The sequence below is a fragment of the Parambassis ranga genome, chromosome 21, assembly GCF_900634625.1.
Source record: "Parambassis ranga chromosome 21, fParRan2.1, whole genome shotgun sequence".
Classification (NCBI taxonomy): Eukaryota; Metazoa; Chordata; class Actinopteri; family Ambassidae; genus Parambassis; species Parambassis ranga.
Window position 1 is genome coordinate 6415662 of NC_041041.1, and position 13130 is coordinate 6428791.

The 13130-nt window shown below is 43.4% G+C and overlaps 2 protein-coding genes across 2 annotated transcripts; one reads left to right on the forward strand and one right to left on the reverse strand.

Annotated features, from left to right (window-relative positions):
- Nucleotides 1–285: 285 nt before the first annotated feature.
- Nucleotides 286–4051, forward strand: cnot11 (CCR4-NOT transcription complex, subunit 11). Its single transcript, XM_028394162.1, has 7 exons — nucleotides 286–1209; nucleotides 1467–1631; nucleotides 1831–1983; nucleotides 2327–2529; nucleotides 2672–2874; nucleotides 3307–3403; nucleotides 3609–4051. Exons 1-7 carry the CDS (start codon nucleotides 891–893, stop codon nucleotides 3804–3806), a joined length of 1338 nt encoding a protein of 445 aa, XP_028249963.1. The 5' UTR covers nucleotides 286–890; the 3' UTR covers nucleotides 3807–4051.
- A 220-nt stretch (nucleotides 4052–4271) lies between these two features.
- On the reverse strand, nucleotides 4272–11387 carry lcp1 (lymphocyte cytosolic protein 1 (L-plastin)). Its single transcript, XM_028394157.1, has 16 exons — nucleotides 11230–11387; nucleotides 8275–8373; nucleotides 7960–8108; nucleotides 7750–7873; nucleotides 7514–7646; nucleotides 7341–7422; nucleotides 7104–7269; nucleotides 6802–6944; nucleotides 6613–6708; nucleotides 6230–6425; nucleotides 6065–6143; nucleotides 5819–5933; nucleotides 5565–5698; nucleotides 5285–5405; nucleotides 5065–5189; nucleotides 4272–4962 (listed from the first exon to the last, which is right to left on the reverse strand). The coding sequence occupies exons 2-16, from the start codon at nucleotides 8336–8338 to the stop codon at nucleotides 4830–4832; spliced, it is 1860 nt and encodes a 619-aa protein (XP_028249958.1). The 5' UTR covers nucleotides 8339–8373; nucleotides 11230–11387; the 3' UTR covers nucleotides 4272–4829.
- Nucleotides 11388–13130: the final 1743 nt, after the last annotated feature.

The following is a 13130-nucleotide window of genomic DNA, read 5'->3' on the forward strand; positions in this document are numbered from 1 at the left end:
ATTTAATATTAGATTAATACACAAAGGCATTAAAAATAACCAAAACGAATGGAATTTTTAAATGAGAACAAATGAATGAATGCATGAATGAATAAGGAAATGAATGAAACATGGATACAAAAAGTTCTGAAAAACTATCAACAGCCAAGCTTAAGATAATAGTTGCATTTAGAGATTTATTCATTTATTTACTCATTTATTCTGTTGCACTTTCTAGTGTTTTAGTTTTACCATTGGGTTTATTTTGAAAAGGCAAAACACCGGAAAAGAGACCGTAAAGGCTTCTGGGTATACGAAGACTGTAGTTAGTCAGGCGCTCTAATCTGCTGCCATTTTCTTGTTGCTTATTTTTAAGCGTCGTTTTGGGGAGTTTCTTTTTTTATGAACAAAGAAACTAATCAGACACTGTGGACAGTTACAGTCAAAACGTTTAAAGTAAAGCATACCATCGGGAGAAAAGTAAAACCCCGACCACAAAACTACGTCTCCCATAATGCCCCGCGCCGAGTGGGTCAAATCTGAATTTAAACGGCAGAAGACTGGTGCTGAGCCCGGGTGTAACAGCCGTAAAACGCCTCGATAAACGTGGATATTTCATTTAGTTTGGGTTTGGCTGGGTTTATATGACTGTTATGTAGGTAACAAACAGCTCAGTGCGGAATAAGTCCGGCACGTTTTAGTTCTGCGGTGACTTCGATTTTGTTAGTTAGCGCTGCTATGCTAGCTAAGCTAACTCGTTGCTAACTGCTCGTGTGACTTTCAGCCTGTAGTTTTCCAAATTCTTTCCTCAAACATGAATTAACTCCGAGTTCACTACAGGGATGCAGGTTTTATCGTGTTAACTGAAAACATACTATCCAGGTAAATCAACAAATCCAGGTGAGGAGACCATGACGCTGGCTCCGAAGGAACTGTCCAACCTGCTGAGCATCATCTCGGAGGAGGCTAGCACTAACACCTTCGAGAACCTCTCCACTCACTTTCACCATTACTTTGGGAAAGCGGAGCACTTCAGGGTGGGGTCGGTGCTCGTCATGCTTCTCCAGCAGCCGGACCTACTGCCCAGCTCCCCGCAGCGTCTCACAGCCCTCTATCTTCTTTGGGAGATGTACCGCACAGAGCCGCTGGCTGCCAATCCGTTCGCCGCCGTTTTCGCTCACCTGCTAAACCCCGCACCTGCCGGGGAGGAGCAGGAGAAGGTTCTGTCCGGTATGTCTGCATATTTATGGAGATTATTTCAGAAAATTAAGTTGCTCAAAAGTTGCCAGCCTTTAGCCATCTATCAGTTGAAACATGTTCTTGGCCTGTGCTGTTTTTTAAACAATGTATATATAGCTATAACTTTATTTTTCACTATTCCTAATGAAACCAGTGATAAGATACTCTTGAGAAAGTAGCACAGTAAGCGTGATCTCATGTGAGAACATCCATTTACACTCCATCCTGCTTGACTGTTTCGTGTCCAGGCTTCCTGCCTCCCATCACCCAGCCTGAGAAGTTCTTCCTGTCCCAGCTGATGTTGGCACCGCCCAGGGATCTTTTCAAGAAGACGCCCAGACAGGTGTCCTGCATGGATGTCAGCAATATGCCCCAGTCCATAGACATCAGTGGGTTGCAGCTGGCATTAGCAGGTCAGTATGAGCACTGAACACTGACACTGATCCACCGCAACTCTGTGACAACATGTGTGGCACTCTTATGTTGTTCACATTGTGTCAGATGATCACAGCAGCCTAGGACTCAGGTTTCTTAAATGCTCATATATTTACTCAGATATATAGTATGTTCACCTATGACCTGTGTTGATGTACCGTTGTTGTTGTTCTCTAGAGCGTCAGTCAGAGCTGCCCACTCAGAGTAAGGCCAGCTTCCCCAGTATCTTGAACGACCCTGATCCAGACTCCTCCAACTCAGGATTCGACAGCTCAGTGGCCAATCAGATCATAGAGTCTCTGGTCACAGGGCCTCGTCCTCCACTAGAGAGTGAGTATTTATTTTGAGATTCTACATTTTTGAGAGTTTATTTTTTTAGAATGGCAGCAAAACCATCCATACTCACTAACTTCAACATGCACTGTAAAGAAAAAGTGATTGAGGGATGTGATGTGAGTTTATATCTTTTAACCAGGAAACAGGGAACTTGAACTTTTGTGATGTCCTGTGATTAAAATTCATTGCTGTTCACATCCTGACACATGGTGCTGACTCTCTGAATATGAGGACATTTTTTTATAGCTGCATGTCATCATGGCTGCCAAAACTCCCAGCAGCCTGGAATTTGTTCTAAAAATCTAAAACGTGTACATCCACCTGGTTGTCGCCACAGGTCACTTTCGCCCAGAGTTCATCCGGCCGCCTCCTCCGCTGCATGTGTGTGAGGATGAGCTGGCATGGCTTAACCCAACTGAGCCAGACCACAGCATCCAGTGGGACCGCTCAATGTGCGTGAAGAACAGCACTGGCGTGGAGATTAAACGCATCATGTCCAAGGCCTTCAAGAGCCCGCTGTCCGCTCAGCAGCAGTCACAGGTGGGTTAACAACATGCTGTCACATAATGTTTTTTTCCTATAGGCACTGAAGCTCCTTTCTTCAACCACACTGACCAAAACATGGTCAGTGAACTGTCATATATACACATTTCAAGTCGTAACGTCTTTTTTGTATCTGCAGCTGCTGGCTGAGCTGGAGAAGGACCCAAAGCTGGTTTACCACATAGGCCTGTCCCCTGCAAAGCTGCCTGATCTGGTGGAGAACAATCCTCTGGTGGCCATTGAGATGCTGCTGAAGCTGATGCAGAGCAGCCAGATCACAGAGTACTTCTCAGTGCTGGTTAACATGGACATGTCGCTGCACTCCATGGAGGTCGTCAACAGGTGGGAGAGTCTTCACTAAACCTAAACATAACCACGTTAATATGATCATTAAAATAAATAATTTGCACTGTGAAGATTCTCTTAAGAAGAGAAACAAATCTGCCTTCCTCAGCTCAACTAAAAAGATACGACTGACCAGCAGTCACAAATTTTAGTGAGTGCTTGCTTTGCTCATCTGCACACTCCTACAGTTGATGTGCAGAGTAAATGTAAGGAACTGGTTTGTATAAGCTGTAATAATTCAACTTTCCTTTTTCCTTCTTATGATTAATGTTCATGGTTTAACTTTGTTATGATGCACAGCACAACACGTTCTGTTGTGCTGTAATTGTACTGTTTCACTAGAGGTGTAGGACTAACATGTGAAAACCAGCACAGAAACGGCTCTAAGCCCAGACAGTTGATTCATAATGTGTTTTCTCCATTCTTCAGGTTGACCACAGCTGTGGATCTCCCTCCAGAGTTTATTCACCTCTACATCTCCAACTGTATCTCCACCTGTGAGCAAATCAAAGACAAATACATGCAGGTACGATACAAACTGAACATAGTGGTTGGTTATTCCTAAAAAGCATATAAGGATGACACAATACTGTAGCGGCAGATACTCTTAAACTAAAGTAATTTCAGTAGTTTAAAATAACTCCTAAACACTTGACAGTGGTAGTTGAATTGTTCTAAAGGGTGTTGTAATGTTTCATCATAGATAAAAACAGTTTGTTTCTGTCTTCCAGAACCGTTTGGTCCGCCTGGTGTGTGTCTTCCTCCAATCGCTCATCCGCAACAAGATCATTAACGTTCAGGACCTCTTTATTGAGGTTCAGGCCTTCTGCATCGAGTTCAGCCGCATCCGAGAGGCAGCGGGACTCTTCCGCCTCCTCAAGACCCTGGACACCGGAGAAAACCCAGCTGAGGCCAAACCTGCCAAATAGTGATCCTCAAAGAAAGACTGCACAGCCCAGGTGGGTCACTGATACAGTGCCTCCCTCTGAACACAGCTTGTTTAAAGGAGCAGGTTGGTGTACCAGGAACCAGACTAAACATTGTAAATACTGAATGTGGTGGTTTTCTTCAGATCTGCAGTCCAGTCCTGCCTCTGAACTTTGACCCCACATTGTCCTCTTTTACCTGCACTTCCTAATGGAAATGAAACCTTGTGAGCTTTCTGTAATTAAACAGACTGATAATCAAGCCTTTCAGGCTGTCCCTTCATTCATTTGCTTTATCAGGTCAGCAAACAGGGCACCTACACAGATTCTATTTCTGCATTTGGTATCACAGTGTAATTATCAGTTTGGATCATTTATTATTCAGTAATTCCAACTACATTTTCTATATGTTGTGATATGTGTGTGACTCGAGGAGCTGAAAGTATGGACATCAAACAACAACACTGATTTAATAAAAAAAAAATCAGTTTATTTTTTGTGTAGGTTGGAAAGAGACTTCCTGATCTGGAATGTAGGCAGGTGATAACAGAAAAAAATGGTCAATGTAAAGGGGAAATATAAGTCTTCACTTAAATATTAGAGAAAAACAACAGTGCAGCAGATAGAAGGGGGTTTAATTAAAACATCTTCTAATGCCTCTCACATGTGAACAGGTACTGAAACCTAACCTATTCAGATCAGAAGCAAATCTTCACATGTAAAAGTTGAGATTTAGCCTGAAGCTGACAGAAGATGCTAAAAAGATCAGTGAAATAATACTGTGATTTAAGGTGGTACTGTGGCCCTTTCAACTGAACTGCGTGATTTCTGCGATTTGTAGAACTCGGAAATTAAAGGGTTTGTGCTTTAAAGTAAATCTAAGAGAAATGTAACAGACATCAGTGCACACCATGTTAAGACTTATGGACTAACTGGGAGTTCATTATGTCGCTCATCTCTTCACCCTTTGAGCTGTTATCAGAGTTGGGGTTGTTCGGGGTCACTGATGGGAGGTTGCTCTGGTCTTTATGCTCTCTTCATGCCACGTGCCATGAGGCAGGCAAACACTGTCATCACCATCTTAGGCTTGACCTCCACCAGGTCCTCGGGCAGCGCGTATACCCGGGCACCGATCTTCCTGGCCATGGAGATAGCGTACCTGACAACACAGTGAGACCATGTTAGGTTCCTTTACTGCTTAAATAGGGCAAAGTAACAAGAACTACTCTGCGTATATTTGTTTAAAATCATGTGTACATACTTTGCATTGTTAAGTTTCTCCTCTTCGGTCAGGTCTTCAGCCTTTATCAGGTCGTATCTGATTGATCCGGGCTGGATGGCGTCGATTAGGTCCAGAACCGGCATACTGCTGCTGATTGAGCCATCCTACACGAAAACAGCAGTTTACAAAATGTTCTGGTCTGCAAACATGGTCTTAACCTGTCATTGTTGGCTATTAGGCTTACTAAGCTGTTTGTTACCTTGAAGCTGGAGATGGTGCCCTTTCCAGCCTCTGTGAGTGTGCCGTTGACCCAGGCCACGATGGTGTCATCAATCACTTTTTGACCGTCGCCCAGATCCTCCAGGATGTTCAGAGTGTACCTGAAGAAAACAGTATTTTAATTATGTGTCTTGATGCTGCAGACCTTTTTTGAAGTAAATATTCTGAACCGCTGTAAATCCAACATAATGCTTCCTACTTCCTACTTAATACTACACCAGTTTTGGGATAGCTGCGAGTGGCTGTGAGTCAATAGTTACCTTCTCATGAGCTGCCAGAGCAGAGCGAGGGTGAGGGTTCGATTCCCTGCGTTCAGGTCCTGACCCGCGATGCCGACCAGAGAAAACTTGGCCTCCTTTTTGCCCAGCTCCACTGCGTAGTTACAGTTCTCCAGCTGGAACACACACGGTTTACTTTAGCCTCATTCTTTATTAAATCAATTACTCTTGGGTAACGCATCATAATTTGAAACCAAACTATTAATGAATTTAGAGAGATTGATGAGCTGTTGTACCTTCTTCATGTTGCTGCCCAGTTTTGGGTATGGAGGCTTGTTGACTCTTTCCCAGTCCACTGGTACTTTAATCTTCTCATACAACTGGAAGATCACCAGGGCGTCATCGATGTCTCTGTAATACACACACATTTCTACTGAAGTGTGCATATAATATGTATAATGTGTATATATAAGTTAAACATATGTATACATTTATGGAGATACTGCCAGGTGGTAAATGAGTGCTAAAGGAGACTTTCTTACGCGTAGAGGTGGTTGACACGAGGGTTGACTCCCAGTGAGTTCATCCAGTTCCTGAACGTACGCTCCTCCCTGGTTTCACCTGCAGAAAAATCAGCCCTGATTTTAATAAAACAAAAAGCCGCTGTTTGCAGCGTGGACCTTTTCTGTGACTGAACAAAACCTCACCTTCAATGGAGCTCCAGTCGATGTCCTGGTTCTCTGGCTTCTTCAGAGCCGGGTACTTGTTGAACAGATTGGCAACAAAAGCCAAGTTGAGTTTGGGGTTGCCGCGGACAACATCTGCGGGCATGACGAACTGTCTGCACCCGAGACGTTCGGCCTGGTCCAGCATGCACTCGGCACGTTTCAGGTCCTCCTTCTCCTGCAGAGGAATGGACAAGGAGGACAGCAGCATGTCAGGAACAAAGACCAACTACCAGTACACAGAATTATAATATGTAAAATAGAGAAAACATGAATGAATGATTTTTCAGACTTAAAATTTAATAAACAAAATGGAAGCATACACCAAAATCGATATGGCTGCCTTATATGGGTAAGTTACTTACCCTGAGTCCTGACAGGTCGATGGCGATGGGGGGGATTCCCTCCTCGTCTCCTTTGGGTGCAATCTGGTTCAGAATGTTGTAGTACGCCTTTGAGTCCTGAAACAAAATAGTTTAAGGATGTTAGCTCGGTTCACTGCAAGCATGTTACATTTAAAGTGTGTAAGAGTGTGTGTGTGAGGCAGTGATCACCTTGATGTCGGAGCTGAAGTTGTTGATCTTGCCACAGCCGGCCTCCTCCAGGTGATAGTTGGCCCAGCGCAGAAGCAGCTCCTCAGGAGAGAGTTTCATTAGATCCTCCAGACTCTCTCCATCACGCAGCAGAGCAATCAGAGCTAAAACATCATAAGAAGCGTTTAGGAAAGTCTCATCTTCTGTCCTGTCATGTAATAATACCTACACATTGTTTTTATATTAGCCCGTAAATCATCATTTTCTAGAGGGTCTGGTCATTTTTTTATTGTGAGGTCTTTCTGCTTCTGTCGAACACCCACCTTCATTCCTGCTCAGCTCGATGTCAGCGAACAGTCCGATCTTGATGACCTGCCACAGCAGACCCAGGACCAGATGCTGCCGGCCCTCCTTCAGGTCTTCAGCGCCGATGTTCACCACGTGGCAGCCAATGGCAGATGCTGAGTTCAGAGCCAGGTTCAGGTTTTCCTGTTTGAACAGAGACTAGTGAGGCTGCTGGCTTCACACAGTGAAGAGGGGCGAGTCTGACCGTGGCTCACCTGGATGGTGAAAGGTGTGAGCTTTTTCTTGTTGATGGTTCTCTCATCGATGGTGTCGGGCACAGACAGGTTGATCATTTTACTGATAAAGGAGAGAAAAACCAGAGCCAGGACCGTTAGTGGTGGACTGACAGCATTCCTCCTGTGTTTGTCTAATGTAAAGTGGACTTTACCAGAGGACGATTCCGTCTCCCATAGCTGTGAACAGGTCGTTGTTGTTGGGATCCATGGGCAGAACATGTTTACAGTCGTCATCCTTCTCCAGAGATTTATTGATCCAGTTCACAAAGGCCACCTTCTCCTCCTCTGCAGAAAGGAGGAATCCAACATCAGCATAAACCATCTCACCTAAGTCATTTTATTAAGAGGAAGATCTGCCCTCTGCTATGCTTCGAGTGTGTATTCAGACCTGAGTAGGAGTGCTGAGTGCCCGACTGCTCCGAGGTTCCCGCCACATTACAGATTCCCTCCTTTTTGTTGATCGCTTTCCTGAAGGTCTTCGCCACCTCGGTGCTCTTCAGCCCGTGGACGATCTGACGGTGGGGACAAAAATAAATGAAATTTGATCAAATCTTTATATTTTCTGTTTGCCTGTGTGGCCTTTGACTTGCTGACTGACCTGAGTGAACTCGTCGAAGGTGAGCTGGCTGCTGCTTTTGGTCAGCTCCTGAATGATCTCTCGGATCTTGTAGCCGGGCAGCGGCAGGTTAGCGGCCTTGAAGAGCTCATTAAGTTCATCTTTGCTGATGTATCCATTGTTGTCCACATCTGGGAGAGGACGGGGTCAAAGGTCACAGGGACCGACTTATACTTATGGCAGAAAATTTCAATTTTTTGCATAGCTTCAATGAATATATGATTTTCTGGTTTTCTCTGAACATTCATCTATCAGAAACTCGAGGATAAATCACAGCTACACTTTTGGTTCTCTTACCTATCTTAGCGAAAGCTTCTCTTAATTCCTCCAGCTCCTCGGGAGTGATTGGTGTGGCGGCCATGTTGGAAAAACCTAATTCAGCAGTGGAACCTGAAACTGACGCAGAACGAGAAACACTTTAAAATAAAAAGTTAAAAACCAGACAGGACGAAGTAGACATGCTCAACAAAGGCAGAAAAGGAGGAACTCCGGTGACGGCATCTCCAGATTTTGTGCTGTGATGCAAACACAGATCTCACTTCTGCCTTACTGCAAGTTCCTGCTTCTGTTGCACTTCCTGCCTGACAGAGAAGTGTGACTGTTGCCGCTGTGAGCGATACATTCAGGCCACATACCAGTCTCCACTGGTTTTACTGCAAAGTGAAGGCTGCAGACTTTCACTTCCAATGAGAAATTCTACCCTCACACTTTGTTATTGCGTGTTGTTGCATGCAGACATTTGTTAATTGATTTGCCTAATCTCTGTGAGACTTCAGGCCAGAGTGGAACCACAGAACAAAAAGACATTTAATCCCTGGAACACGTTTTTTTTCACTTCTTTATTTCTCATCCTTAACTCTAAATGTCAGCTTCTTTAAACCTTTATGCTCATATCTGATTTAAAATATGCAAATGGTTAACATTTACACATCAATCTCTGCAATAAAGCCTGCAGCTGTTTGAAGCTTGCACAAACGCTGTAATGTCCGGTCATTGCAAACAAGACTGCAGTTCTCACACGTCTGACACTGTGTCAGGATAACGATAGAAAAATCACAAATTATTGTTGTATTATTGTCATGATTGCATCTGATGTCAGGTATACTGCTCTTTGGTTGTTAGTTGTGTTCACTGACTCGCAATCTGAGAGTCAATTTCCTTAAACCACCATGTTAAAATGTCAGAAACATGTCTAAAGCGGATTTGGTCTCTATTATTTGTCCTTTTTATGCAAATGACCTGTTCTAAAATGATGGTGATGATGTAGTGTTGTTTGCACTTAATACAGAGATAATCTGCAGATGAGGAAGCAGTTCTGAGAAGTCACTGATCACATGACGCACACGCTCAACATTTTATTTTAGGCTGAGATTATTCACTGTGAGTGAAGGTCCATTTTTGGCAAGTATCTGTGAATATGATGAGACACTGAGGAGGAAGGTGTTCAGAAGAGGACGACTGCCTTTAGCGGAGTGATGTAACTTCCTGTGTTACTGCAGCAGAAACAACCTGACATGATGATAATCTTTCCATTATCTGATACATTTAGAAGTGCTCCTGTGACTGTGAGCAGCTCTGACTGTCTACCACAGGTTAAACTGAATCAATCAGAGCAAGAAGACAGGCGGTAGTGTTCGTTAGCATGCCTGTAGAGGATGTTTGCCATCTTTGCAAATACAATATGAGCATAAAAGGCTTTTTAAATTAAAAAAGTCTATGAAATGTATTTAGAAACAAATGCATGCATACGTCTGCTGCAGTTTGCTCCACTCAGAGTTTCCAGATAAGCTCAGTAACTTGCAGGCTGCTTCGGCTCAGAGATCATAGGTGTCATTTATGAGTTTCCGGCCTGTTCTCAGCTCCGCTCACACTGTTTTGTTTTAGCACAATCGGTCTGTTTTGTTTTGGTTCCTATGCTACATTGTTTCTAACTCTTTAAAGGTCTAAAGTAGGTGAAACAGAGAAGTCAGTCCTGCAGCAGGCTACAGATCAGAAGCAGAAATGAAAGTATTGGTCTCATCACTGTTAAAATTAATTTCTCTTCAGCTCAGTGTGTGAGCTAATTGTTAGATGTCTTGGAGCTGATAAGCTGTGGTCATGGTGACTTCACTCTTTTGTCTGCTTTGCCTCCTATTTGTGTCTGCATGTTTTTAGTTTTTCACTCTATCTAACAAAACGTTCACACTCCATTAAAATAACAATGATTCGAAAACCCAGAAACCTGATTTATTTACCATATTTACCGATTTTAAAGCCTCTCTGTTGACAGCTGTTTGAAGCTGATCCTGATCCAAAAAGTGGACCAACCAGTCTGATGAAGAAATTTAGAAATGTATGTTGCACAAACACTGAAGCTGTGTCTCAATTCATAGGTTGCATTCTTCAGTCTGCACTCACAGTAATAAAACCAATTACTCCAACAACCATCGCCCTCTTATAACAGATACCAGCACACAGAAAATCCTCCATAACCCAGACTGTCTCCTATCATAAAGTCCAACAAAGAGCACATGCTCAGAGAAAGTGAGGCCTCTGCATTCAGTTTAAGAATATATTTTTAGTGTCAGCATGTCATCTGACAGGAGCTCATACCTCAACGATGTATCATGATTATATGAAAGGCGGTAAGTTACAGAAACACACAAAAAGAAGAATCAAACAGGTCTGACTCAGAGCAGCGTGACTGCATTTGCCTGTGCTAATCCTCATCAGCACGCCTCACACATGCTCTCCTTTCATTGAGCATAGATACATCTATAACAGCTTCTTCTTATCATTTACACATAAAGTATTAACCACTCCTTGGACAGTGAGGGACACCTCTGCTCACCCATGCTGCTCAGTGGGATTTTTTGCAGTTGAAGTGAAGCTAACCACAAACTTCCTTTTCAGCTCATGGCAGCGGTTTAAGTTCTTCTTCTTCCTCCCCTTGTAGGCCCTAACTTTTGACTTCCTAGCTGCTGTAATCTTGTCATTTGTTGATTTAAAGTCAGGTATGCACAAAGCTTTACCATGTTGGTAGTCTATTTTATAATATATATATCTATCTTAATCTTAATCTTAATGAGGAAACTTAACCTGCACTGAAAGATAGTTCAGGATTTGTGTCATAAAAGACTGTCACACACAGCTCTTTTTGTCTTTTTGTGCCCTTTTTTTAACAAAAAGAATCCAACACTGCCCTCTCAGTCTGCAGTGATGCATTCAGGGTGCCTGTATGTGGCCGTGATGCCACCTGATCGCCTTCTTTACCTGAGAGGGGAGCTGTGAGGATGCTGGTGATGTCCGAGCACGTCGTCTGTCCGTCTGTCTGTCTCCCGTTTCCACAGCTGGACTGCTGTGCTGCTCAAAGCTTGACAGGCAGCGCACTGACTCTGCACCGAAAGCAGGGCGACAACGCATCTATTCAAATCTACGAGGAAGGAAGTGACATGCGATGCTTCAGAAACAGGAATGAAAGGTTTTGTCTTTATATGGCAATGCACTTTGAGTTAAGGTAACCCCCCCATGCCCTCACTGAACAAATTAACAAATCACATCAAATTAATCAATCATTTTTAGTTTTAGTTTGATATTTATGAATATCAATATCATCTAAATTTATTAGCAGTCACCACAGCCAACTAGATTAGAAACAGTAAATCCTCACAGCAGCAGCACTGTGGTCTTCCCTTGAATCAGGCACAGGGTCACTGAATACTTTCCCTTAGATGTGGTGACTCAGAGTAAATAGTGAAGCTCATCTTCATAGGTCCATGTCTGCTTCAGTTGAGGACTAGTGTGTAGGACTTCTTGTGTAGTGCATATTATATGTGGGAGCATACAAAAATCTATAGAACACTGTGACAGCTGTGCACTGAGAGGACAATGACACCTGAGAGCAGATAAGATCTGTGTGTACAACAGCTTCAAGACGTGTCCAAGAGTTTAAATCCAGGCAACTGGACTCAAGGATTGTCTTTGACGACGCTTCACCATTAGGGGAAAAAACTTTACAGCAGCCTGCAAGGGGGCTGCAAGGTGGCCAGCTATGTCCACTATCCCACCGTCCCAAATCGCACCAGAGTGTCTGAGTGGTTATTTCTGCCTCAAAAGTGATATTTAACAGATTATAATCCAACCAGCCCATTTATACCCATGAAGACCCCTTTAAAGGGTTAATAAACTTCAAAAGTGTTGTTTTCCACCTGCCAAAAAGTGGTTGTAGCCTCCACAGAGTGCCCAAGTGGGTATTTCTGCCTCAAAAGTACTTGAGTCTTGACTTTTGTCTTGACTCTACATTACATCTTTGTATCTTTCATTGCATGTCATGTACCATGTCTTCTCCTCCCTGACTTAACCCTTAATCAGCTGGATTGGACTGCCCTTTGGAGTGTAATGCACTCATGGTTTACTGCTGTTAAAACTGCTGTCACTGCTTTATGTGGTGCATGGTTCTTTAAAGGAACAGGTAGGCCTACAGATTGGGCTGGTTGGATTATAATCTGACACATTTAACAGACAAGAATAAAACCACTCAGGCACCCTATAGAGGCCTTACTCACTTTCTGGCATGGAGTTAGGAGTATGTGTGCGCTGCAGCAGAATGGATGAGACCAAACATCCGTACAGCAGTAGCTCATGCTACAGACACTCCGTGCGCGCTCCCGCGACGGAAATCAGTTTTTGGCAGACGATCCTTAGCAACAGGGGCCGTTGTTAAGGAGTCTGCTAAACCAGGAAGCTCCGCGGCAGGTAGGCGCTGCAGCGACTCTGCGATTTATTTACAGCTCGTCAGATTATTGCCATTAAAAATGTGTTAAAGTGACCTATAGGAGCTCCTTCTTCTATGATTTGCAGATGGTATTATTTACAGTCGAAGTATGACACGGAAAATAACGTCTTCCTGTATCAACTACGAGGATTTGATAATACTTGTTTACTTTTAGTCGGGTATCATCAACAAAACTTTTACTTATAACTTGTAAAACTTTTGCTTTTGGTCATATTATCTTCATGCCACATTTTAATGCTCAATGCAAAATGTATGGAAGGTAGAAAGTGAAAGTTTACAATCTCTACACTTAATAAAACCTCCTGCATATTATCCACAGGCATCATGTCTTCTGAACACAGCTGTCTCCTTCGGAAGCCTCTACCCCCCAAAAGGTTCC